The sequence below is a fragment of the Salvia hispanica genome, chromosome 1, assembly GCF_029641045.1.
Source record: "Salvia hispanica isolate PSC_SH4W2 chromosome 1, Shi_PSC_v1, whole genome shotgun sequence".
Classification (NCBI taxonomy): Eukaryota; Viridiplantae; Streptophyta; class Magnoliopsida; order Lamiales; family Lamiaceae; genus Salvia; species Salvia hispanica.
In genome coordinates this window covers 60,646,524-60,672,950 of record NC_142692.1, presented here as the reverse complement: position 1 = coordinate 60,672,950, position 26,427 = coordinate 60,646,524, and the positions used below count along the sequence as shown (strand labels likewise).

General features: G+C 34.6%; 2 protein-coding genes across 2 annotated transcripts; both read left to right on the top strand.

Moving 5' to 3' along the window:
* Window positions 1–198: 198 nt before the first annotated feature.
* LOC125208488 (phospholipid-transporting ATPase 3-like) lies at window positions 199–11,118 on the top strand. The gene is made up of 26 exons (XM_089067996.1): window positions 199–728; window positions 1,230–1,295; window positions 1,929–1,990; window positions 2,666–2,747; window positions 2,856–2,966; window positions 3,701–3,778; window positions 4,185–4,281; window positions 5,216–5,322; window positions 5,615–5,680; window positions 5,946–6,067; window positions 6,160–6,241; window positions 6,332–6,409; window positions 6,476–6,592; window positions 6,703–6,927; window positions 7,361–7,503; window positions 7,576–7,677; window positions 7,770–7,833; window positions 7,923–8,135; window positions 8,269–8,434; window positions 8,522–8,601; window positions 8,699–8,938; window positions 9,294–9,515; window positions 9,596–9,763; window positions 9,852–10,214; window positions 10,300–10,406; window positions 10,477–11,118. Exons 1-26 carry the CDS (start codon window positions 564–566, stop codon window positions 10,808–10,810), a joined length of 3,660 nt encoding a protein of 1,219 aa, XP_088924122.1. The 5' UTR covers window positions 199–563; the 3' UTR covers window positions 10,811–11,118.
* Window positions 11,119–18,676: 7,558 nt separating this feature from the next.
* Window positions 18,677–22,685, top strand: LOC125208484 (serine/threonine-protein phosphatase PP2A-2 catalytic subunit). The gene is made up of 6 exons (XM_089067991.1): window positions 18,677–19,246; window positions 20,117–20,231; window positions 21,149–21,257; window positions 21,343–21,420; window positions 21,839–22,030; window positions 22,109–22,685. The coding sequence occupies exons 1-6, from the start codon at window positions 18,994–18,996 to the stop codon at window positions 22,280–22,282; spliced, it is 921 nt and encodes a 306-aa protein (XP_088924117.1). The 5' UTR covers window positions 18,677–18,993; the 3' UTR covers window positions 22,283–22,685.
* The last annotated feature ends 3,742 nt before the right edge of the window (window positions 22,686–26,427 follow it).

The following is a 26,427-nucleotide window of genomic DNA, read 5'->3' as shown; positions in this document are numbered from 1 at the left end:
ATACTAGACTTGGCTGATATAAATGAACAAGAAAGATAACAGAATAATAAAACTCATGTACTATACTGCATAGTATAATTAAACTATTATAATCACATTACTAAAATATATGCACAAAATAGTGTTTTCTATGTATTTCCGAAAAAAAGAAATTAGAAAACAAAATAAAATAAAAAAATTAAATGTGACTGATTCAAAATCCCCTCCTTTTTTTGAAATCGCAACCGTCTCAACTCTCAACCACAACTGCGCGAGAACGCCGCCGTTGCTCCACGCCGCGGATGCATCCAAAGCAGCCGGATATTCGACTTCTCTCCTCCACACTGAGCAACACGTGGCGGTCAATCACCCAATTTCCACGCGCGATTGACACAAATTGAACTCTTCCCCTCTCCATCGTGATTGCAATCACACCATCAGTTCCCCCAATTTCTACTGTCCTTTTCTTCAATTTTACTATTCCACATTTTCATTCAACTCTCAGCTCCCCAATCGCCCCCTCCTTTTCTCCATTTGATAGGGATTATACACTTTCTCTCTGCACATTCATACGGTTTTCTGCGATGGCAGGGTGGAGAGGTTCTAGAGGCGGAGGTGACGCCGCGTCCTCTGAGGACCGCATTGCCTCGTCTCAAACTGTCCGTCTGGGGAAAGTTCAGCCGCAGGCGCTGGGTCATAGGACCATCTTCTGCAATGATCGCGACGCGAATTTGCACACCAAATTTAAGGTTTCATTTTTTATTGGTTTTTTCTTATCGTTTTTGTGTGTCTGGTTTGGGAAAAATAAAAATGCAATCCTTGGTTTACGACATTGTCAATTTCAAGGTGTTTGTGAGAGGGCTGGATATGTGATCTTTTGAGGTATATAGGGCTCTGAGCCTCTGAATTTAGGAAAATGAGGAGTGGTCCATTGTTTTTAAATAGTAGTACAAACTATCTAAGTGCATAACTGACTGTTTGAAAATTTTGGTCATGGATGATGGGAGTGATGAACTTGTTTTTGGGGAAGGGGAGGAGGTACCTTATTTGAGTTATCTGAACATTTTGGTACCTAGAGATTTGCTCTAGTTTGGAGCAGTTAAGTTCTGGTTCTTTCGTTTTCAATCAACTCTACATGCAAAAGATCATCCATGTGGTGGCAGAGATAATCCTTTATTTGACTATAGCTGATCAGTAAACGTGACACATACACGGTGTGTGGTAATCTGATTAATTCTGTTGATTTTCAGGCTAATTCTGTATCAACAACAAAGTATGATATGTTTACATTCTTACCCAAGGGGCTATTCGAGCAGGTAAATTTTCATTGCTCTATTTTCAAGATTAGATAATCTTATACTCTGTATTAAACTAAAAATATTATTATTGAACCCAATGTCTTTGGAAACCTCCATTAGAATATGACAATTTGTATATCTTTGACTCACCAAATTATGAAGATCTAATTAATACATGTTCGAATATGCATGATTGCATGGAATTTATCAGCAATAAGGGATGAGTATTGGGAAAAAGATTTAAATCGTAAGGGAATTTCTTTGACCTGTGGTGGTACTCCAAATATTGTTTGCAACAAGAGGTACTTAGCTCCATGGTGACAGTTTTGGATTATCAAATCATTCTTTTGTATAAACGCAGATGGAAGAGCTTACTTGCTTGCTCTATGAAATTTGTTTGAAATTATATTACATCCTATAGCTTGATATCAAGAAAAATTTCATTTATTTTTCGAGGAAGAAAATATTAACAGTTTACATCCTTGGGGGAAATTTCCACTATTGCATGACAAAAACAAGTTCCAATCATGAAACTGAATGCAAAGTCGTGTGTGAGTATTTAGTTCAACTTGATAGGGTGTCTTGAATAAGATTCTAAGCTCCAGCTTTTGTGGTTGACCTGATTCCGTCTTGTTTAATTTGTGTTGACAGTTCAGAAGGGTTGCTAACCTCTATTTTCTCATGATCTCAATCTTGTCATGCACTCCTGTGAGGTATGCTCCTGCCATACAGTTGTGCCCTCCATGAACTTTCAAAATCAAGTAACTTTGCATTACAATTGTAGACTTAGAAATCCTTATCCTACTGACTAAGTGGATTTTTTGACTTAAGTGTGATTGTAGACTCAAAATCGTCATCCTAGTTGACTGAACACATATCCAAGGAAACACTTATTAAGTAAGAATTGCATTGCAAACTAATATTTTTATTGATTCCTTCAGTGCAGGCCAAAGTTACACTCTCTAGCATATAGTAAGTTACAGAATCCCCATTGCATAATGTTGTAATCACATGCTTGAAACTAAATATCATTAAGAAGCCAATTTATGAGCCTGAGTCGTCGAAGCTTGCAAACTGAGTTTTTCTTGATGGAACTTATTTTCCCTACTTTTTTCTTTTATTTATTTCAGTGGGGAACAGTTTGAGCATTTTTCCATATTTGATATGCGCCATAGCCCATTCAAGACACCTTTCATTTAACTAGCTGAATCCACTTGATATTCTTTAATTTGGCTGTGCACATTACTATTCTTGTTTGTTGAAATTACCCAGTGATATATTTGGAGAGAGTTTTGGGAGTTAACTAACTATTTAACCGTGCTCCCTGAAGAGTTTTTGCACTTAATGTTGAATGCATCTGCATCTTATGAAGTTTTGTTTCCTTGCAGTCCTGTAAGTCCAATTACAAATGTGCTTCCACTGACACTGGTACTTCTTGTGTCCCTCATAAAGGAAGCATGGGAGGATTGGGTGAGTACTCAATCATTTTCTCTCTTCAGTCCATGCCAGAGAAGAATCCAAGTCCAATTACTTCTCACGTTGTTTTTTCCTTGTTATTCTTTTGGTTCCTACATGAAGAAACGTTTCCAAAATGACTTGTCAATCAATAATTCCACCGTAGAAGTGTTGCATGACTGGAGTTGGGTACCTACCCCTTGGAAGCAGCTGCAAGTTGGAGATATTATTAGAGTAAGTCAGCTGTTCTTTTATTTTTTCCCTGTCAATTGTCAGTCAATTGTCAAATAGCTTTCTCTATCTGTTAAGGCTAGATCTTAAACTTATGATGTCTGCATGTACAAAACCTACCTAGTTTTGCTAACTTGATTATTAAGTTTATCTGTGGTTTTGAAGCAGATAACATGTTACCTGTGGAGAGATTTGAATGTTCAATAATATACTATCTCCATCCCACAGTGGCACAGGATTTTAGGAGGAGTTGTTGGATAAAGTAAAGTAGAGAGAAAAAGGTAGTTAAATATTTTAATGAAGAGAGAGGAGAGAGGGAGAGTCATTTCCAAAATTAGAAATCAACCATCTTGATTGGGACAAACAAAAAAGGAAGGTGGCCACCTTGAATGGGACGGCGGGAATCTCAAAGAAGCTATAGATGCATTTAGTCCCTGGGAATAATTATATGGAATTAATTATATGTTTGTGCACTTGAAAGCAAGTGCTTTTTTGACAGCTGAGTAGCACTTTGGACCTCTAATCAGCCTCCCTTTTTCTGGTAATAGTCGGTAGATGATACTTTTTGTGTATCTGGCACTCTCTGGGGAAATGGCAGAAATCTATAGATGTTCATTTTTCTAAGACTAATTTATGAAGGGTTTTTTTTTTTTTTTTTTTTTTTTTTTTTTAATTCATAGTATATAGTAACTCTTTTGATTGTTTTTCCAGTTAAATGATTGTTTTCCCAATCACAGGTGAACCAGGATGGATTCTTTCCTGCCGATTTAATATTCTTGGCCAGCACAAACCCTGATGGCGTATGCTATGTTGAGGTTAGCATTCTTTGCTTTAAAACAATTGCCTTTTATTATCTTTAGAAATGGTAGGGGTGTGATCAATTGCTAACTTTCTTAAGTTGCTAACTTGCTAACTCATCAACATAGTGTATTAAAAATGTCAACACATAATTTTGTTGAACTTCAATATAATGGGTTGATATTATGTGTTGACATTTTTAATACACTGCATTGATGAGTTAGCAGAGTTAGCAACTTAAATAGTTAGCAATATAACGCACCCCAGAAGTGGTAAATAATATATACTTGAAGATCTGGTCCATCTGTCATTTTCTGTATTTCTTGTTCCCTGTGTTTATGTGCATTTTATGAATCTGGTCTGTATATGTTCTATCTCACATTCTATTTTTCAGTTCATTTTCGTATTGTGGTTGTTTTGCAGACTGCAAATCTTGATGGAGAAACTAACTTGAAGATACGGAAGGCACCGGAAAGGACTTGGGACTTTGTATCACCAAACAAAGTTTCTGAATTCAAAGGTTTTGTTTGACTCTTTGTTGCTTGGCTCATTCATTATCTGAGCTATAGATTTACCCCCCCCCCCCCCCAGTTTTGAGTATAGTATTGCCTGAATAGAAGTCACTTGAACCATTTCCATGACCTTGTTCTAGAGTCTCTCCCAATTGAACTGAAGTCACTAAAATAACCAAAAGATAGGGCCCCTAGCAGTAACATGTAACAACACTAAGTTTGATTTTCTGTCTGTATTCATAGGGTCCACTACAAAGTAGATGGTGATCTTGCTACTTGAGGTTATATTTGTACCACTTAAAAGTTTTTATATTGGGAGGATCAAATTTTTAGATTGTGAACTTTGAGTCATAAGCCAGGTTATTGGTTGAATGAATTGCTGAAGAAATATATTTGTAGTATTTTATCATCCTGGTGGAGTTACGATGATCCACACAAAATTCAGATTGTTCCATTGATCAAATACATGATATCTTACTTGATACACCCACTTGTGAGACATTTAGGGTAGTTTGATTTCATTCTCCTTTCCAACTTCGACTTCCTATGCTCCCTGTTTATTGGAGTATCATGGTTTTTGAAGAAGTGTATATTCATATTTGTATGTAAATTAAAGATATGTTTGGATGAATAATTTTGACCTTAATAGTATTAGTTGTAGGTATGAAAACAAAAGTATGTTCGCTTGATTGTATTATTTATATGTCTAGTTAATTTTGACCTTACATTTTTAGTTCATGTGGTGACGAATAATTAAGTGGTGGCTCCCTCTGCAAGTGATGATATGAGACTGAAAACTGGGTTTTATTTTGGGTGTTTTGAGTGAAAATAACTAGAAACGTCTTTTGAGTGTTTAGTGTATTAGACAGTTGGCAGGATTTATTGTGGAAATAAAAACTAACAAGCCTATATGTTTGATGTACATAAATTTTTTAAATGCAGGTGAGGTCCAATGTGAGCAACCAAATAATTCTCTATATACCTTCACCGGAAACTTGATCATTGATAAACAGATCTTGCCTCTCAGTCCGAACCAACTTCTTTTACGTGTATGAACTCGTTCTCTGGCGCTCTTCCTTCAGTATATCATATTCAATTTTTTTTCATTTGTAGTTGCTAGATTGGACTAACCTTTCTTACTGGATGAGACTGTTACTTTTTTTCTCAATTTTTAGTTTTCTATTGCCATCATCTGCATAAACTGTGCTTATATTTGCTTAGTATCTGTATGCCCTAAGAATCTTGTTATGAAATTTCTTATCTATGGTGTATAATTCTGCTATTATATCAACTGATGATTCAAATTGATTATTTCTTAATGAGTGTTTTACTTTTTTGTAGGGGTGTAGTCTAAGAAACACTGAGTACATTGTAGGTGCTGTCATTTTTACTGGGCATGAGACGAAGGTATCTTCGTTCATCTACTTATATTTTTTTGTCTTATTTTTCCCATTTCCTAGTTGATATTTTTGTTGACTTCCCCAGTGGTGGAAAATGCTTTCTTTGAGTAATGCTCCGGTGTTTCTATGGCTGTTAGGAGATTGTCAAATGATTTTTGACAGTCTGAGACTTTGGAGACCACTTTACTCTGTCTATATCATTGAAGACTCTATGTAGTCATCTCTTACTCTATTTAATATGTATATGAGTGATTGCTATTGTCTAATTTCAGGTTATGATGAACTCCATGAAAATCCCTTCCAAAAGAAGCACCTTAGAAAAGAAACTTGACAAGCTGATACTTGCACTGTTTACTGTTCTTTTCTGCATGTCTCTTTTGGGATCAATTGGCAGGTTTGCCTATCATAATTCAGTTTAAAAGGTTGCTGCCGAGATTGTTCACATTTTTTAAAAGAAGTAATGCCACACTTTCTTGACGTTTTCAGTGGTATATTCATAAACCGCAAGTATTACTATCTGAGATTTGACAGATCAAAGGCACAGTTCGATCCTGATAGCAGATTTGTGGTATGTGCTTATTGCCTTGATTTGCTTGTCTGTTCTCACCTTGTGTGTTTTCCATCTCATTTTTCTAGTTTTTTCTTTTGTTTTCTATAGGTTGCTATCTTGACATTTTTTACCCATATAACTCTGTATTCGCCAATCATTCCAATCTCTCTCTATGTTTCGGTGGAGGTAATTGCTTCTGTTTCTTGAGGCTACTGTTGTTAAAATATGAACAGATTTTCTTGTTTAATTCAGATGATTAAATTTATCCAATCAACCCAATTCATCAACAATGACTTGCGCATGTACGATGCGGAGAGCAATACCCCTGCATTGGCACGGACATCTAACTTAAATGAGGAACTTGGGCAGGTGGATATTTTGCCTTGCTGATCTTTCAAGGGATATCTTGTTTCTTTCCACCAGCATTAAAGGGTTTGAGCACAAATGTTTCACCTCATTTTAATCTGTTTTGTTGATAGGTTGAGTACATCTTCTCTGATAAAACTGGGACCTTGACTCGTAACTTGATGGAGTTTTTCAAATGTTCAATTGGGGGAGAGGTATATGGTACAGGTGTCAGTGAAATGGAGACTGGAATGGCTCAGAAGCAGTCAAGTGCAACACATGAAAAGGGTTTCAACTTTGATGATGCACGACTTATCAGAGGAGCTTGGAGGAATGAACCTAATCCTGATTCTTGCAAAGTAGGTTGATTTAATTTAGGAAAGATGTTGACATCTACCTAAATCTAATAAAAATTTACTCAAGCTCTTTTGTGGCCTCTGTTCTACTTGGAATTTACTTTCTTCCTGCCCTTGTCCACGTGCATATAATGAAATATCCAGGATTTTCATTTCTCTCATGATCAAAGTTCGTAAGTGTGAAATGATAAATCTATTTTTGTGATCTCCTTTATCCTCAATCTTTGAGTATTATGGTTACACTAATGAACAATTCTGTTATTATGTCGACTTATTTATGCTACTTTTAGAGGGTTACTGGTAGGAACTTTATGTATTGGGGGGAACTTTTCAGGATGAAACAACAATGCATTTACTCACCTACTTCCACTGCTGAGTCCTCTACTTGATGCGTATTCATTGTCTAAAAAAGTTTTTTATTTTTGTTTATGTATAGGAATTCTTCAGGTGCCTAGCAATATGCCATACTGTGCTTCCAGAAGGTGATGAATCCCCTGAAAGGATTCGATATCAAGCTGCATCACCTGATGAGGCTGCTTTGGTAGTAGCCGCAAAGAATTTTGGCTTTTTTTTCTTTAGGTATGTGAGTATTGTGGCTGCTTTACATATTTGACTACATAATCGCTTGAACGGGTCATGGCTTACCTGCAGACGTACCCCCACAATGATATTCGTCCGGGAATCACATGTTGACAAGATGGGAAAGGTTCAGGATGTTCCTTATGAAATTTTAAATGTTCTTGAGTTTAACAGGTAATCTGACATTTATAATCTGCTTCTGAATTTCTTTTTTAGCACACAATCATTACTGTTTTTAAATAACGAACTCTTTTGGCATAGTTTAGTACAAGGAAGCGCCAGTCTGTTGTTTGCCGCTATCCTGATGGTAGACTAGTACTCTACTGCAAGGTTACTTTTTTAGCCTTTTTTATATTTTGGTTAGGAATTAAGTTAAAACAATAATTTGACGATTTTCTTTCTTTATGATGGATTTACAGGGTGCCGATACTGTGATATATGAAAGATTAGCGGATGGTAACCCTGATTTGAAAAGAACGAGTAGGGAGCACTTAGAGCAATTTGGAGCCTCTGGGTTACGTACTCTTTGTTTGGCTTATAAAAACTTGAAGCCTGATGTATATGAAAGTTGGAATGAGAAGTATATTCATGCAAAATCTGCTCTGCGGGATAGAGAGAAGAAATTGGATGAAGTATGTGTAGCCAGTGTTTTCATATATGTCTGGTGCAGTTTTATTTTGCGTTACTAATTGCATGCTACTTGAATAATTCTTAGACTCAATAGCTGGTCATCAGTATTCACAGCCAACATATAAAAATTTTCAGGTTGCAGAACTAATAGAAAAAGATCTTATTTTGATTGGATGCACTGCCATTGAAGACAAGCTCCAGGAGGGAGTACCAGGGTGTATAGAGACCCTCTCTCGAGCTGGAATTAAAATTTGGGTTCTAACAGGAGACAAGATGGAAACAGCAATAAACATTGCCTATGGTAGTGAAATTGGTGGTTTCATTTTTTTTTCCTGGTTTGCTACCTAGTAATTGTTAGCTGATGTATTCTACTATATCTTTACTACAGCGTGCAGGTTAATAAATAATGGCATGAAGCAATTTGTAATTAGTTCAGAAACTGAGGCTGTCAGAGAAGTTGAAGATAAGGCAAGAGCCATACTTTGAACTCATGCTTTTGCCATCTATATGTGGTACATAAGCCTTCATTTTGTATCCCACCTCTTAAACTGTTAATTGATGATAGGGTGATCAAATAGAGCTAGCTCGCTATATGAAGGAGATGGTGAAGAATGAGCTTAAAAGTTGTCATGATGAAGCACAAAAATATCTTCATATGGATTCAGGACCAAAATTGGCACTTATAATTGATGGGAAGTGTTTGATGTACGCATTGGACCCCAGTTTACGTGGAATGCTCCTAAATTTTAGCTTGAATTGCACTGCCGTAGTTTGCTGCAGAGTTTCTCCACTACAGAAGGCACAAGTAAGGTTCCTAAGGTGGCATCTGCGTGTTTCACATTTTTTTATCACTTTGATAAATAGGGGCTGGACATAGTTGAGGTATATGCGTAACTGAATCAAAGTATGCCATTAATTGCTTCAGACAGCTTGCCATCTCGACATGGATGCCTCTTTAGTCACCGCTTGTTTATTCTTGTTATTTTGCCAACAACTCTTAAAGCTCCTATTATCATCATCTGTTGATAATAACCCTCACATCAGACGACATATTATTAATTCAGAGTTGATTGGGCAATCAGCCTTCATGATCGTTGGCTGTCCTCATCCATCTGTTATACGAACTTGGAAGCTGACTTCAACATTTTTTCTGCTTTCAGGTTACAAGCCTTGTTAAAAAGGGGGTGAACAGGATTACTCTTAGTATAGGTGATGGTGCTAATGACGTTAGCATGATTCAGGCTGCTCATGTTGGTGTAGGAATAAGTGGGCAGGAAGGTATGCAGGCAGTGATGGCCAGTGATTTTTCCATTGCACAGTTCCGCTTTTTGACAGATTTACTTCTGGTGCATGGTCGATGGTCATATCATAGAATATGCAAGGTTTGTTCTTCTAGAGTTTTATACCTAGTAGATAACATTTTTTCTATACAGACAATTACCAGCATCGAAATTTTTTGTAGGTTGTTACGTACTTCTTCTACAAGAACTTAATGTTTACGCTCACTCAATTTTGGTTCACCTTCGAAACTGGGTTTTCTGGCCAAAGGTTCTATGATGATTGGTTCCAGTCTCTCTACAATGTCATCTTCACAGCACTGCCTGTGATCATTATTGGACTTTTCGACAAGGTTTTTTGAATGTTTGCTTCATCCCGTAACTTATTCTTCAACTTTGTATGTGGAAAATATTCATGATTTTTGCACGCATTTTCTGTAGGACGTGAATGCTTCCCTTTCAAAGAAATACCCCGAGCTGTACAAGGAAGGAATAAGGAATGCCTTTTTCAAATGGAGGGTTGTGTATACATGGGCTTTCTTTGCAGTTTATCAATCACTGATTCTCTACTATGTTGTTGTTGCTTCAAGTAAACGAGCCATCAATTCATCCGGGAAGTTATTTGGCCTGTGGGACGTTAGTACAATGGCCTTCACATGCGTTATCGTGACTGTCAATCTGCGTCTCCTCATGATGTGCAACACAGTCACCAGATGGCATCACATTAGTGTTGGAGGAAGCATATTGTTTTGGTTCATATTTGTCTTCATCTACTCAGGCATTCCCCTACCTTACAAGGAGCAGGTAACATTTCTTGACCATTAGTTCCAACACCCCTCGTTCAGTCAGACGCTAATCCTCTGCATGCGTTCGGCCTCATATTCTGCAGGAGAACATCTATTTTGTCATATTTGTCCTGATGAGCACCTTCTATTTCTACCTCACTCTCCTTCTCGTCCCAGTCGCTGCACTTTTCTGCGACTTCGTCTACATGGGGTAAGACTTAGGACTCTTATCCCCCATCGACGTATATGGTGTTTCATCTCCTTGTTCGATGCAATTTCAGGGCGCAGCGCTGGTTCTTCCCGTATGACTACCAGATCATTCAAGAAATCCACAGGCACGAGGCCGACACAAGCAGGATTGGATTACTCGAGGTCGGACAGAGCCAACTCTCCCCAGACGAGGCTCGTAGCTACGCTGTAATGCAACTCCCAGGACAGAAATCAAGGCACACAGGTTTCGCCTTCGATTCCCCCGGTTATGAGTCGTTCTTTGCGTCTCAAGCTGGAGTGTACGTTCCACAAAAGGCGTGGGATGTGGCTCGGAGAGCTAGCATGAGGAGCAAGCCGAAGACGCCGAGAACCCCAAGAACTCCTAGAACACCACAGAGGAATTAATCACACTCAATTTTGCCCATTTTTGCATATTTCTTCCCCACCCTCAGTTTCTATATAGCAAATTTTAAATTCGAATGTATCATATCACAACAACTATAGCAATTTCTCATGCTATAAATGTTCGTTTCACATTCATGGTGGCTGTAGCTCTGCGTTGGCCAATTATTAAGATTTTTCCTAAGTTTGTAGTTTTAGTTGAGTATATAGTTGTTGTATGGCTCATCGAGCTTTGTAGTGCGATTCTTTGGGAATCGCCACAATATACATTCGTCTTTCTGAGGTTCATCAAATCTCTTCTTTTGTGCTTATTTGTTCGTTTAATTGTGTTTCATTTCGCTACAAGCAATGAACACCATTGCTGCATAATGCCCGTTTCTTGTCATCTAATTATAGTATGTTCTAATACTTACAAATGATACTACCATTTGTAATTATTTTTTATGCTAATATAGTAGTGAAGTCATTTTGTCATTTTGGTACATTATAGTAGTATAGTCATTTCTCATTCTAGTAAAAGTCAACACATTTTTTTTCACATATTTTACTATCTCTTATTTATTTTCTCTTCATTTCTCTACTTTTTTCATTTCCTACTTTATTCTTCATTTATTCAACTCACTTAATACATTTTCTCTTAAATACGTGCCAAAAAGAAATGTCTGCAATAATGTGGAACGGAATGCCTAGATTTTTACAAAATATGAATATTTAGGCTCTCCTCATGATCAATTGCTCAATTTGTTTTTATGCATACGTACGCGAAATTCGTTTTAAAAACTCATTTTACCACCGATGCAAACTAAAAAAAAAATCCCATTTTGAAAACCTCTAATGTAGAATAACCTTAAAGTAGAAAATACTGACGCATAATGCAGGTTCCTTGCCTAGATGCCTCGGAATTTTCAGTTTTCGTTGTATGGATTAGTTTCATTTCCCCGATCAGAGCGATTTGGCATTGCAAGGCCTGAAGCATGAACTCTAATTAGACCCATTGGTAAAGATCTTTACTACATGCTCAAGTCACCAGTTATGATCAAGAAATATCACACTCTTGCTCACTCTTATTTTCTTACTTACATATCAAAGTTAACTAGTATCATCACCAATCGAGTTTTGTGCCTTGGTTACTAGTAAGTTTACCGTGCTTAAACGATAATATGCGCAATTTAGTGGTTAGGGGGTTTCGAAGGAAAATCAAGTGAAAAGAAGCAAAAAAGTGCGAACTGGTAAGTAGACTGCACCGTGGAATTAGAGCATCAGAGGAGGAAGCTAGCTTAGAAGATCGCGAAGGTTAGTTTTTTCAAAGCAAGAGAGAAGTATCCCTAGGGATTGATGTCAAGTCGTCCAATAAACAGATAGCTTTTACTTTTTCAGTTTTCCTGCGCCTAGATAGTTAGTTAGCTAGTGGTCCCCTGTTGCTTTTACCTTTTGTCTAGTCCATTTTTAGTAAGTTTCGCCTAGTAGCTTTTGATGTTAGGTTTAAGTCTTCCATATTCACACACACTATTTATTAATATGTTGCACTTCGAGTCATACCCGACCTTCTAGTCAGCTTAGGTAGAGAATCTGTTTTCATTTGAGTCAATATTAGTTAGTCTCAACCCCACAAATGCGTGGCAACAAGCCAACCCTTTCCAAGATATCTTCACAAGTGTATCACGTCATCTCTATCTCTGTGGGATCGATCATTACTCCACTATACTAGCCACTAGAAGTGGTTGAGGTTTTGATACCAAGAGTAGACAAGTCTCAACGATAAAACTAGGTCTAGGTTTCCTCCTGACAAGTTGAATCACGCACCATATAGAAAAGAGAATTGTCACACAAACTTACTTCATATCAGCTACACACGGGTCACATGATTTTCACTTACTTAATACAAATTTGATATAATTAAATAGAAATAAGTAGGGATGCCAATCGGGCCAACCCTACTCGGGTTGCGAGTCAATCGGGTTCGGGTTAATCGGGTTGTGATTTGTAACCGGTTATAAAAGTTCAACCCTAACCCTATAGGTTCAGGTTTTGGGCTAGGCGCTAATCAGGTTAGTGCCGATAAAATTAACATATTATCAATCCAATACATAATGATAATAATCAATTATATTTATAGGATGTAAAACATTCAATTATTGATAACTTTGAGATATATGCTCAAACATTTGTATAAATAAAAGAGTAAAGGCTCAATGTGGTCCTAAACATATGGAGATTTTACAAATTTGGTCCATAACATTATCTTTTGAATTATTCAATCCCTCACAAATGAAAACGGGTCGAATTTAGTCCTTTTGGATGGCATTGTTTAAATTTAACAGTCAAGGACTGTTTACGAATTTTGACCGGATTAAGAGTGTGTATTAGAATTTTTATATTTTTTCAAAAAATATAACAATTTAATTCAAAAAAAATATTTAAAGAAAAGCTTGTCTTTTATAAACACGTCGCCAACCCCCAGTTCTAATTTTACATTCTTTTCCATTCTCATTCATCTTCATCCTTGGTTCATGTACATGAGAGGAACCTAGTTCTTGCAAGAACCACAAGTCTCGGCAGTAACCCAACATCGTCAACTATGGACCGTTCGAACCACAAGTCTCGGCAGTGACCTCCGATTCCGGTACGAATTTTGTCATTGCAAGAATCGGGCTTCACTCTGAATCGTCAACAGCCATGGAAAACCTACAATGTGGAAGCTATACTTTATTTGTGAGAGAAAAGATTGCCGTTTTTTAAAATGGTGTGAGCCAATCGACGAAGACGACATCGTGGCTTCTTCATTGTCACTGCCCCGAGAACAAACGTGAGAGTTTTAGTTTGATTTTGTGCAAACTGAGAGAGAGGGAGAGAGGCAACGATTCTTAATTTTAGGTTTTGTTGTATTTTTTGTTTTTTTTTTTTTTATTTTAAATCATTTTTAGTTTTAAATTATTCTTGAAAAATTTTGTTTTAATTAGTCGTTAATTAGACATAATAGTAACTTAATCCAGTCAAAATCGGCTAAAGAGTCATTGACTGTTAAGTTTAAACGGTGTTGTCCAAAAAGGACTAAATCTGACCCGTTTTCATTTGTGAGTGACAGAATAATTCAAAAGATAATGTTCTTGACCAAATTCGTAAAAAATTCCATATGTTTAGGACCAACTAAAACATATTTCGAGAAATTTTAAAGCATATTTATAAATTTAAATATTTTTTTAGTGAATTTAAATTTATTTATTTATTATTATATTAAAAGCTTAACATGTACTCCCTCGTCCACGAATAAGAGTCCCGTTTTTTCATTTTGGTCCGTCCACGAATAAGAGTCCCGGTTCATTCCACTAACTCTATCCACTCACATATCATTTAAAACGAATATATATAAGTGGGACCCCTATTCCACTAACTTTCTTCCACCCACTTTTCTTAACACTTTTTAAAACCCGCGTCATTTAGAAATGAGACTCTTAATTGTGGACGGAGGGAGTAGTAATATGTATATTTAATACTCCCTCCGTCCGCCATTAGTAGTCTCATTTCTTTCCGGCACAGATTTTAAGAAATGTTAAGAAATGTGAGTTGAAAAGAGTTAGTGGAAAGTTGATTGCACTTGTATATATTACTCTCTCCGTCCCACAAAGTTTGTTCCATTTTGTAACATCCCCCCACCCGATCGTCCGCAGGCCGAGTAGGTGATGTCACAATTCCCTTCGTCTCATAGTAGATGCCACACTTGGGAGATGACACGTGATTTTAGAAAATGTTATTTTGTGTGTTAAGTAGTGAGAGAAAATATAATTTTATAATTGATGTGAGAAGAAACTTTTTCCAAAAGAGGAAATGTGACAACTTTTGTGGGAAAAACTAAAAAGGAAAGTGTGACATCTACTATGAGACGGAGGGAGTATTTCTCAATCTTTTGTTTGTATGACATATTTTGTTTCTGTTTTTTTTTTCCCTCTTGTCCTTCCGTTACAGTGAATTGATAGATTGATAGATGTAGAAGTAGAAGTATGTTTTTTAAATCTTTATAATCTTATGAATACAAACTTAAATAGTTTCTATTTATAATTTGCAATAATTTTTACATTTTTTCTATATATTTTTTAATTTGATTTAATTCCTTTTAAGTATATTTTTTTATTTTTGAAAATCATTTGGCCCGTGCATAGCACAGTAGGTGAAAAAGTTTAATAAGACTATTTTTTGTGGATATCCCAAAATGGCAAAATGAGACTATTTTTCGTGGACAAAGGGAGTATAATACAAATAGTATAAGAAAATCATAAAATAAATTTAAAAAACAAATAACATAACATATGGGCTATGGAATAGTACTTTATGGACATGAGAGTAGTTACGTAAATTGAAAACAAAGTGAGAAATGATTTTAAACATATTTCTTTAACCGTAATATATCCGGCACAAGTACAGATTTACGAGGGGAGCAGAGAATTTGAATTTGAATGCAACTTTCCGACTGCATTCAAGCCGTCAAATAGTAAAATATCACGCACTATATCTTCATGTATAGATGTAAGATTCATCTGCTGCCATTCTTTCATGTGGAATCGCTTTCTTAAACGGTCCATAACTTCTAAGAAGATAATTAATACAATAAAGCCTAAAAAGACATAAAATACTATCCCAACAAGATATCAACTGACAGTGTTTCCATGGGATCGGTCATGCTCAAGGACATTCCATAACTCACTCCAATAGATCCCATCGACACCAACATAGTTAGTGGCGGATTCGGGAATTACAAATTGGGGGTACGATAAATAATTACAAATGACTTAAAAATTAAATCAATTTCTTTTCTTCTGTTATCTCTATTTCATTTTGCAATGAGTCTGTAATTGTGTATAAAAGAGATTATTTTAGTGTTTATACTTGAAAATATTTCATTTATGAAATGGTAATTCTAAGATGTTTATACAATAAGGAGTTTATTTTAGTTTGGAGAAAGTATGAAATATTTAAACTAAAATAAAACATATTATTTTCTATATAATCTGAAATATGATAAGGAAAAATAAAACCATGAATAATAAAGAATAAATTAAACAGTAAAATTCTTTACTAAACAAATGAGAGAATAGATATATTTATTTAAAGATTAATTAGAAATCATAAAGGCACTGAATCACTGAATAGTGAAAAACAACGCACTGAATTGTTCTCTATTTCTTTTTGCAATGAGTCTGTAATTGTGTATAAAAGAGATTATTTTAGTGTTTATACTTGAGAATATTTCATTTATGAAATGGTAATTCTAAGATGTTTATACAATAAGGAGTTTATTTTAGTTTGGAGAAAGTATGAAATATTTAAACTAAAATAAAACATATTATTTTCTATATAATCTTAAATATGATAAGGAAAAATAAAACCATGAATAATAAAGAATAAATTAAACAGTAAAATTCTTTATTAAACAAATGAGAGAATAGATATATCTATTCAAAGATTAATTAGAAATCATAAAGGCACTGAATCATTGAATAGTGAAAAACAACGCACTGAATTGTTCTTTATTTCTTTTTGCAATGAGTCTGTAATTGTGTATAAAAGAGATTATTTTAGTGTTTATACTTGAAAATATTTCATTTATGAAATGGTAATTCTAAGATGTTTATACAATAAGGAGTTTATTTTAGTTTGGAGAAAGTATGAAATATTTAAACTAAAATAAAACAGGTATTATTTTCTATATAATCTGAAATATGATAAGGAAAAATAAAACCATGAATAATAAAGAATAAATTAAACAGTAAAATTCTTTATTAAACAAATGAGAGAACAAATATATCTATTCAAAGATTAATTAGAAATCATAAAGGCACTGAATCACTGAATAGTGAAAAACAACGCACTGAATTGTTAAAAATGCACTAGACGGGAGTCGAACCCTGGTTAACGCTGTTAAATATGAGTATGTTACCGCTAGGCTACTTGGAATTTTTGGGGGTACATTCGTACCCCTTTATTCTTAATTGTATCCGCCAGTGAACATAGTAAGCTTGGCTAAAAGAAGGAAATAGACACTTACATTTGTTATTCCAGTGGTGATGAGGAAGATTGTGATGAGAGATGAAACGAAGGCTGTGATGAGAGATGATCCCATCGTCCGTGCTAGTATCACTGACGAATTGTTTGTATAGTCTGGGATGAGTAGATGCCATCACTGCTTTTCCGGCACTGTGTGATGACGTGCCCTCCTGCCACATGCCACCCGGTGGGCTGACGGACGCTTGGAACGCCATGGTTGCTATCATCACCAACATCACCATTGTCGTGTCATTGAAATGGGGGTTCCATTTCTGCAATGCTGCATTCTGGTGTGACAAAGTAAGTAACATTCTTTCAATTTTTCTTCGAGTAATTTTGTCTCGCGGGTTCCCATCATACGCGATAGACATCTCTGTATCGCCCACCGAATTATTTGTTATATCCTCTATTTTATTGCTTTGCATCAAGCACAATATCATCTGAGATATTCATGAAGCAACGTCGTTTGTTGTAATTTGTAGTTAACTTTTCCAAAATGTAGTTCATAATGAATATTCCCCCTTTTCCCTTTCCTCTCGTCTCTAACGGTAGTGTGGTTTAGGAGCAGTTTTTCCTTCCTCCTTCAATGAAGGTTTATCCGTCCAAATCGATTCACCATTTTCAACAGCAAATAATATTAGTGCAATGTTTAGGGACTAAGAGCATCTCTAAAGGAGGAATTAAATAGAGAGACAAAGAGAAATAGAGAGGAAATAACTAATGGTAATTTTTTTTAAAAAATAACTAATGGTAAGAATAATTGATAAGATATTATACCTTCTTTAATTTAAAAATAGGTAATTTTTAAAAAAAAAATCCACACAAAAGGTTAACATGTACTCCCTCTGTTCGCCATTAGGAGTCCCATAGGAATGGATCCCCTGCTGTGCAAAATGCCACAGCAGAGGATGCTGTGCCAATCTTCACCATCCATTAAATTTTAAATACTTAGATTATTTTGGTTTGTTTTCATTTGTAGGGTGAAGATTGACACAACATCCCCTGCTGTGGCATTTTGCACAGCAGGGGATCCATTCCCGAGTTCCATTTATGGGTGACACAAGTTTTAAGAAATGTTAAGAAAAGTGGGTGGAAAAAAGTTAGTGAAATAGAGGTCTCACTTGTATGTATTAGTTTTGAATAAATTGTGAGTGAAATGAGTTAGTAGAAGGTGAGACCCCATTACCATTTCTGGTAAAAGTGAACCGGGACTCTTATTCGCAGACGGACTAAAGTGGAAAAACGAGACTCATATTCACGGACAGAGGGAGAATTTTTATTTGTATACAATTTTGTTAATTTACCTTCTTTCCTTTAAATTGGTTACACCCTCCGTCCACGATTAAGAGTCTCATTTCTAAATGGCACGGGTTTTAAGAAATGTTAAGAACAGTGGGTGGAAGAAAGTTAGTGGAATAAGGGTCCCACTTGTATATATTAGTTTTAAATGATACGTGAGTGGAATGAGTTAGTGGAATGTGGGGTCTCTTTACCATTTATGGTAATTATGAACTGGGACTCTTATTCGTGGACCGAGGATTTCTTAAAGAAGGTGTATTTAGGTTTTTTAAGAAGTAAATTTTGTTCTCTCCTTTTATATTTGTCATAAACTTTTTTTATTGGAATTACTAAGGTGACATATATATTATTAAAATTTTCCTAATATACCAAATTTGATCATAGGCCCAATAAATTAAATAGCCCGGCCCATTATATCGAGCTCACTACTTCTATCATATGCCGAATGTGCAGCCCACCAATCGTTTTGGAGCGGAGGCGAGAAATTTCTAATTTCCTTTCATTTGGAGTTCATTTGAGTTTCATTTCGCATTCGACCATTTCGTCTCGGTCTTCACACACAAACACACAGCACACGGAGATCTCCATTCAAATGTATATATACAGTTCCTATTTGTAGAAAAAAAAATCCAATTAATTTATCAGCTTTTCTGTAATCGCAGAATGGCGGCGAGTTTCAGCTCGAAGAAATCATGAGGGGAAGGAGCTTGTGATTGTTTTTCTTAGCAATCTCCGATTCTAGATCTCCGTCGATTCGTCGGCGGAAATAATTTTTCTGTTGTGTTCTTGGATTCAAGGACTTTTAGATCGGTATTTAGGCAGCTAATAGATTTTTTTTCGAGGCGAAAATGCCGGGGCATGGGAATCTGGATAGGCAAATAGAGCAATTGATGGAGTGCAAGCCGCTATCGGAGGCGGAGGTGAAGATTTTGTGCGATCAGGCGCGGGCGATTCTGGTGGAGGAGTGGAATGTGCAGCCAGTGAAATGCCCCGTCACTGTGTGCGGCGATATCCACGGACAATTTTACGATCTGATCGAGCTGTTCCGGATTGGCGGCAATGCTCCTGATACGAATTATCTTTTTATGGGGGACTACGTAGGTGAGTTTTTTGTCGAATTTATTGAGGCCTTTTTCTTAATTTAAAGTAGCTGTCTCGAGGGATCTTAGGGCGAGGATGTCTGAATTGGTTCATAGCTGAATTTGTGTGTACGTCTCGTTTAATCTGAAGGAATTTTCCAGTAGAAGATGATCCTATACTATCTTCATCTTGTGTAGCTTGATGCAAAATGTAATTATATGGAGCTGATTCCTAGCGTATAATACTGTTGTCATAGCTTGTGAAGATTGTAGATTACTTATTGAGCTTTCTGATGAGCTGGTGAGCTGTATTTTTCTCTGAATTGGTCGCTGGGATTTAACTATGTAGATTATAGATATACTAGTAAATGACTAGACTTGTTTTCTATGTACTAAGCATGACGTTTGATATCTTGGAGCAAACTATTTCTGATGCGGTGGAATTGTTCATTCCAGTCGATTGCGGAAATGGCGGGGTTGTAAATTTGTTCCAACTTCCAAGCCAATTCCATTATACACTGTTTCAATTATGGCTGGTGTCACTATATTTTGTTGTGGGTTTTGTTATGTAAGGCAAAGGTTTGCGTGGAAAGTTGACCTGTAATTGAGGAAGTTTATTGTCAGAAATGTTTATTCAATATTTATTCTTGATAGGATAGATTTTGCGTATTTGTGGAGATGGGATAGATTTTCTTACATATAATAGAGGTTTTCTTCTTCGCCTTCTTTTATTGTGTTCTTTTCTTTTTTGAAGTTTGTTACTTGTGATTTTTTTTTATTTTACTGCATATGCATGCACCTGCCTTACTAAATGGTTTGCTTTATGTGATCTTCACTGTCATTCTTTCGGGCTAGTTCATAGCATTTGATTAACAAAATGTTCTTGCTGCAGACCGTGGGTACTATTCTGTGGAGACGGTCACACTCTTAGTGGCCTTGAAAGTTCGTTATAGAGATCGAATCACAATTCTCAGAGGAAATCATGAAAGTCGGCAAATCACTCAAGTGTACGACATCTATCTTATTCCTTTATGAACTTCTGGTTAAATTTCTTTTAATTGATCTCCGGTTCCAAATTAATGATATGCAAATATTAAAACTCATGAAGAATTGATTTTATTTCCATATCCTCCTATCTGGGAGTTTGTAGTATAAAGCAGTAATGACATCCAAACGTGAACTTCAAAAAATAATAATGTTCTTGGATGATTTTGTTTAAAATAATGGTGTTTACAGGTGTACGAATATGATCATATTTTTTTGTTTACTGAATCTTTCTAACCATGGCTGGTATGGATGCCCCATCTGTCAAGATATGGTTACATGGCTGTTAAATTTTATAGGTGTCTTAGAGAAGTATAGTTAGTCCCTAGTGACGTTCTATTTGTATCTATGTGTTATTGTAGAGTCTACGTAATCTCTCCAAAGGGACAGTGCCAGGGTGATTCTATTTGTATCTCTTTGTTATTGTAGATTCTACGTAAATAAGATGCTCTAAGATCTGAAGCATAACTCTCTTAGAATATTGTCGTGATTTATTTTATAAAAGTATACAGATTTCTGGCCTAAAAATGCAAAAAAAAAAAAAATGTAGGATTTGTGATCTTCATCTTTTCCAAGTAGAAATTGTGAAGGATTCTACTAATTGTAAGATATGTGAGTGGATGAAGTCTGTGAAAAAAGTCTAATAGTAGTATATAAATAAGTGACAGAATTAGCAATAATTCTTTTCCAGGTGTAGAAATTGTGAAGAACTCTACTAATTGTTAGATATGTGAGTGGATGAAGTCTGTAAAAAAAAATCTGATAGTATAAAATAATTATATGTGACAGAATTAGCAAGAATTCAAATTCAAGCTATGAATTTGTGACTTTTTTAGATTTGGAATGTTCCAGGAACATTACATATTTTTTCTTGTGCCAGGTATGGGTTCTATGATGAGTGCTTGAGAAAGTATGGCAATGCCAATGTATGGAAGTCTTTCACTGATCTATTTGATTATTTGCCGTTGACAGCACTTATCGAAAGTCAGGTTTGGCCAACAAAAACACACATCTGTATTGACTATAGTGTGTTTACTGTAAGTCTGTATCTGATGCTTTTTGGTCTAATTGTAGGTCTTTTGTTTGCATGGGGGTCTTTCACCGTCACTGGATACCTTGGATAACATTCGAGCTTTAGACCGCATACAGGAGGTACAACTGAGCTTTTTTTTCCTTTTTTGTTTTCTTATATTAAACGAATGCAAAAGCTTTTAAATATCTCCTTTTTTAACCTTTTGTTTATTATATTTTCAGTGTTGGTCCCAGTGTTCATTTAAGTGCAACAGCTCCCATAATCTGATTTGTGTGCTAGTCTCCAATTTTATTTTGAGGCTGATGATTGATAAAAATAGTATTTCAAAATTTAGCAAAATGGAATTTTTGCTTCTTTTCTTGCAATAAACAAAAGGTGGTAGCCTTCCTAAAATTTCATCTTCAATTTTCCCACATTTCTGTTGTCTGCTTTGATAGTGAAGTATTGTTTCGATTTTAAAAAATTAAAGACCTTAATATGAATGAACTATAAGTTTTTGTTATCTAGCTAAATGTATTTCATCAATGTCCTTACTAGGTTCCACATGAAGGACCAATGTGCGACCTTTTATGGTCTGATCCGGATGATCGCTGCGGATGGGGAATATCACCACGTGGGGCTGGCTACACCTTTGGACAGGATATAGCTGCTCAGTTCAACCACACGAATGGCCTCACCCTAATTTCAAGGGCCCACCAGCTTGTGATGGAGGGTTTTAATTGGTGTCAGGTTGGACTCGGGTTAGAATGATCGATCTCTCATGCAAATCATAAACCTGAACTTATCTGGCTATATTCCATGTTGTAGGAAAAGAACGTGGTGACAGTGTTTAGCGCCCCAAACTACTGCTACCGTTGTGGAAACATGGCTGCAATACTAGAAATCGGGGAGAACATGGAGCAGAACTTCCTTCAGTTTGATCCAGCTCCCCGGCAGATTGAGCCTGACACAACCCGCAAAACACCAGACTACTTCTTGTGAGCTCTGAGGTCAGTTAAAATTACGGTGGATGTGTCTTAATAGGAAAAAAAAAGTGTTGTTATTCAACGGTTACTGTCGACATCATTCTTTGTTTGGAGTTAGGCCCTGCCTCTGAATTCCCGTTTCGTTGTTTCGTTCTCGCCGTAACTGACCATGGCAGGGAGAGTGTTTTGTATATTTTACCCCAAATCCAACTCAAAGCTGAAAAACAATCTTTATGGTGTTATGTAATTTAAAAAGGCTTTGATAGGATCCAGGTTTTTAGAAAGATCACAAGTAGCATTGAAAATAAACTCATTGCTTGCCTGAAATTAGTTTGTAGAATTGAATTTTTTGGATATTTGAGTTAATGATGTGATGATGGTGTGGGAGAGATACATATAGACATAGTATATGTTGTTTAGCTTTCTCGGGAGTTGTGAATATAGTAGCTGAGTTGAAAGATGCTGCTGCTGTGTCTTTTGTTAGGTGATACTAACATTTTTGTTTAGCAAATGGAGTTGTGTTCAAAGCGCAAAAATGAAACGGAAAATCAGATTCTTTTCTTTTCATGTTAGCTATGATTTTCCATTAAGCACTGAACTATGCTATTATTATCATTTCTAATATGGTGTATGTTTAATTTATATTAGGGTTGCGCTAGCGTGCTAACTAATTTACAGTAATAACTAATAACTTTCAGTTCTGTGTATTAAAATTATCAACACAAAGATATAATTATATCAATATAACATGTAAAATTTAAATATCAACACAAAGGCATAAGGCATAAGTTTATCAACACAAGAACATTGATAAAATTATGTCTTTGTGTTAATATTTTTAACATACAAAATTGGTATTAGTTATTAGTTATTACTGTAATTTAGTTAGTATTTGATCACATACCATTTTAGGTTTTATTTATATTTTTATTTTAATATAAAAAGTATATTGATACAAAAAAAATACGCATAATATTTGATATGATAATTATAATTTGTGAGAATGTTTCTTCTAGGAGTATTGTTTAAATGGAAACACATGGCCTAATAAAATAAAAGAGGACGTGATTTAGAGACATAATGTCTCATGCCATAATGCCCTTATGTTTTTTTGCCATAAGAATAATTTATGTATGGACAAACATTCCCTTATTTCAAATGAAAGGAAATTAGCTAAATAGTTATATAGTATAACCGTATAATTATTAAAAAAAAGTCAAATCAATGCAAATTAACTATCTTAATAGTAACTTTCAATAATTTTGAGAAATTATAGTTAAGTCAATTAATAACTTTCTTCTAATTTGCATAATATAAAAAGATTTGAATTAATTTACCTTAAGATTGAGAATTTTATTTTATTCGAACACTAATATAAAAATTAACTTTTGAATTAAGTTTACTCATCTAATAAGCAATAATAACTATTTATTTGCATCAAATTATTTTATTATAAAAAAAATATTAAAATTAGTAAAGATATGAAAACGGCTAATTGTATTTATACTTAATTTGTTGGTGGTACCATTCAATGAACTAAGGATGATTAAGTATTGTATCTCCTTGTGTAATCTATATCGCTACTTAAAATCATGAAATACAATTAAGTTTGATATCTAAAAGTAAATTAAAATGATAAATGTTATTCGCATCAAATAACTATTGAAATTTTAATATAATAAATTCCGATTTATTTAATATTTCTCTTTATTCCAAATTATACACATTGTTTCCATTTTCCATATTTTTGCTCATTGCTTTGTTTATATTTCTATTCGTATTTTATCTTAAAATTATATATTTGTTTGTTCAAAGTGATTATTAAAATCAAAACTAAATTATTTCTCATATTTTCTCTGAAATGAATACAAGAAAGAATTGCAAATGTGGAGACACATGAGTTCATGGAGAATTGTAAATAGCAATTTAATTAATCCACCGAAATCTTTACTATATCTTATACTCCACATAACTTTCCATAATCAAGTCATTAAATACACTAATAAACATTTTATAAATATAAGGTTAGTATTGAATTGTAAATAGCAATTTAATTAATCCACCGAAATCTGTACTATATCTTATACTCCACATAACTTTCCATAATCAAGTCATTAAATACACTAATAAACATTTTATAAATATAAGGTTAGTATGATAGGGTTTATTGTAATGCTTATAGCACCCTAATTCAAAATTAAGACTAAATCTCCACCCTTGGATTTTAAAATGAGTGGATGAGATTAAAGCTCACAAATCTCAATAAATAGTAGACAAAATATCAACAAAAGGGTAATATCGTCATTATGTTATTATATGATAATTTTCGTGGGTGTTTTTTTATATCAATATTGTGTATTACAAATATCAACAATATGACATTAGAATATCAATACAAGGACAAGAAAATATCAACACATTTTTATTGAGATTGAACATGCATAATATTGAGATTTTGCCTACAATATATTGAGATTTTTCATTCCATTTGTTGATAAAAGTTGCTTATCAACATGTACGAAAATTGAAATATAATTTATCAAATTTCATCACCCGAACATCGTCGGAACATATGCAATTGAGATCTCGTTGGAATCCTTATTAAATTATCTTTAATTTGATATATTTTTTGCGAAAAAATAATTTAAATTGAGAGAGTTACGTAAATTTAAAGATTTGAGATGATTTTGAGGAGAGAAAGTAGTTAGTTATAATTACTACATATAGGGTTTGACATTAATACTCTTTTAATTTAATTAATTATTATTTAAATTTAAAATATATTACACTTGGCATTATATCAACCACAAGATCTTCTAATCTAATGGTTAAAAATTGATCTCAATTTTGGATTGCTAATTAGTTAACAATTGATCACCTCCCTAGTATGGTATATCTACAAAACATAAATTTAAATAAAAATCTAAAACAAGCTAAAATGACTATTTTAACCTCATTATAGCATTATGACTTGGAGACATTATGTCTCTAAAATATTTTCCAAAATAAAAATACACAACTAAAAAGGAAAAGAATCAGATTTGTCGTTTATTCCTTGTTTTCTTCTATTTAAACCGAACATTTATGGCGTTTTGTTGGACAGGAGAAGATCTCATCCACCAAAATAGGCACTTGTTTAATATGGAATTGGTTGTTGTGATTGACTTTTAAAACCAAAAGATCATGATATACCATTTCTGGAATAGCAATTTGATTTTTTCAGTTAAAAAGTCTATAACAAATGTACATCGTAAATATTAAGAGTCGAATAAATATATAACGAGTAAAATAAGTATATAACACGTTGTAATATATACACTGGGAGTGTTAGGGTGTCACCACCTCTTAAAATAATACCATATCACCATTTCTAGCCAATCATTTATACACATGAACGAATAATAAGCTGCCACGTGGCAAAAAAAAAATATCTGGAAAAGACGGCCAGCAATATATTGAACACTATACAACAATTTTTCTTGGCCAGCAATATCCAACACGCTATACAACAATCTATAGATTGCTGTGTAGCGTTTATAATATTGTTGTATAAGTGGTGTCATGGTGTCACTTTAAGAGAGATTGTCCAACACGCTATACAACAATCTATAGATTGCTGTGTAGCGTTTATAATATTGTTGTATAAGTGGTGTCATGGTGTCACTTTAAGAGAGATTGTCATTTTAACACAAACCTATACACAAATTCAATAAATATAAATTAAAATAATCCCCGAAAAACGATGATTTCACACCTTAAAATGATTTTTGATGACTAAATTCATTGTGTAACATAGCCAAATGCGATGAATTTTACTCCATGGTCTGTTTCGCAACCGCCTTACATATTTTAAGTTATTTTAAAATCATTTTTAGATTTCGGCATTTTTTGGATTAACATTGATTGTTTTATAAAATTTAATTATATATTGATTGGTCTGCACTGATTTTTCATAATCAAGCAATCCCAAATTAAGATTATTTTTTAGCTACTAAATTAGGTGATCTAATGATTAACTAATTAATTATTGACCATCCGATCATGGTCAGGATTTAGTTTGGAATTTATATTGAGATGCATTTTTGTATTGAATAATTAATCAAAAACACATAGGGTCATTAACTCATTATAAAGCAGATTTAGGTCATATTATAAAATTCG

What these genes read in the sequence shown, in the direction of transcription:
- LOC125208488 (XM_089067996.1), top strand. Translation starts at nt 564, where the DNA reads ATGGCAGGGTGGAGAGGTTCTAGAGGCGGAGGTGACGCCGCGTCCTCT. An exon ending in GAGAGAAGAAATTGGATGAA is followed by an intron (nt 8,136 to 8,268) that starts GTATGTGTAGCC and finishes AAAAATTTTCAG; the next exon opens with GTTGCAGAACTAATAGAAAA. An exon ending in TCAGAGAAGTTGAAGATAAG is followed by an intron (nt 8,602 to 8,698) that starts GCAAGAGCCATA and finishes AATTGATGATAG; the next exon opens with GGTGATCAAATAGAGCTAGC.
- LOC125208484 (XM_089067991.1), top strand. Translation starts at nt 18,994, where the DNA reads ATGCCGGGGCATGGGAATCTGGATAGGCAAATAGAGCAATTGATGGAG. An exon ending in AGTCGGCAAATCACTCAAGT is followed by an intron (nt 20,232 to 21,148) that starts GTACGACATCTA and finishes TTCTTGTGCCAG; the next exon opens with GTATGGGTTCTATGATGAGT. An exon ending in CAGCACTTATCGAAAGTCAG is followed by an intron (nt 21,258 to 21,342) that starts GTTTGGCCAACA and finishes GTCTAATTGTAG; the next exon opens with GTCTTTTGTTTGCATGGGGG.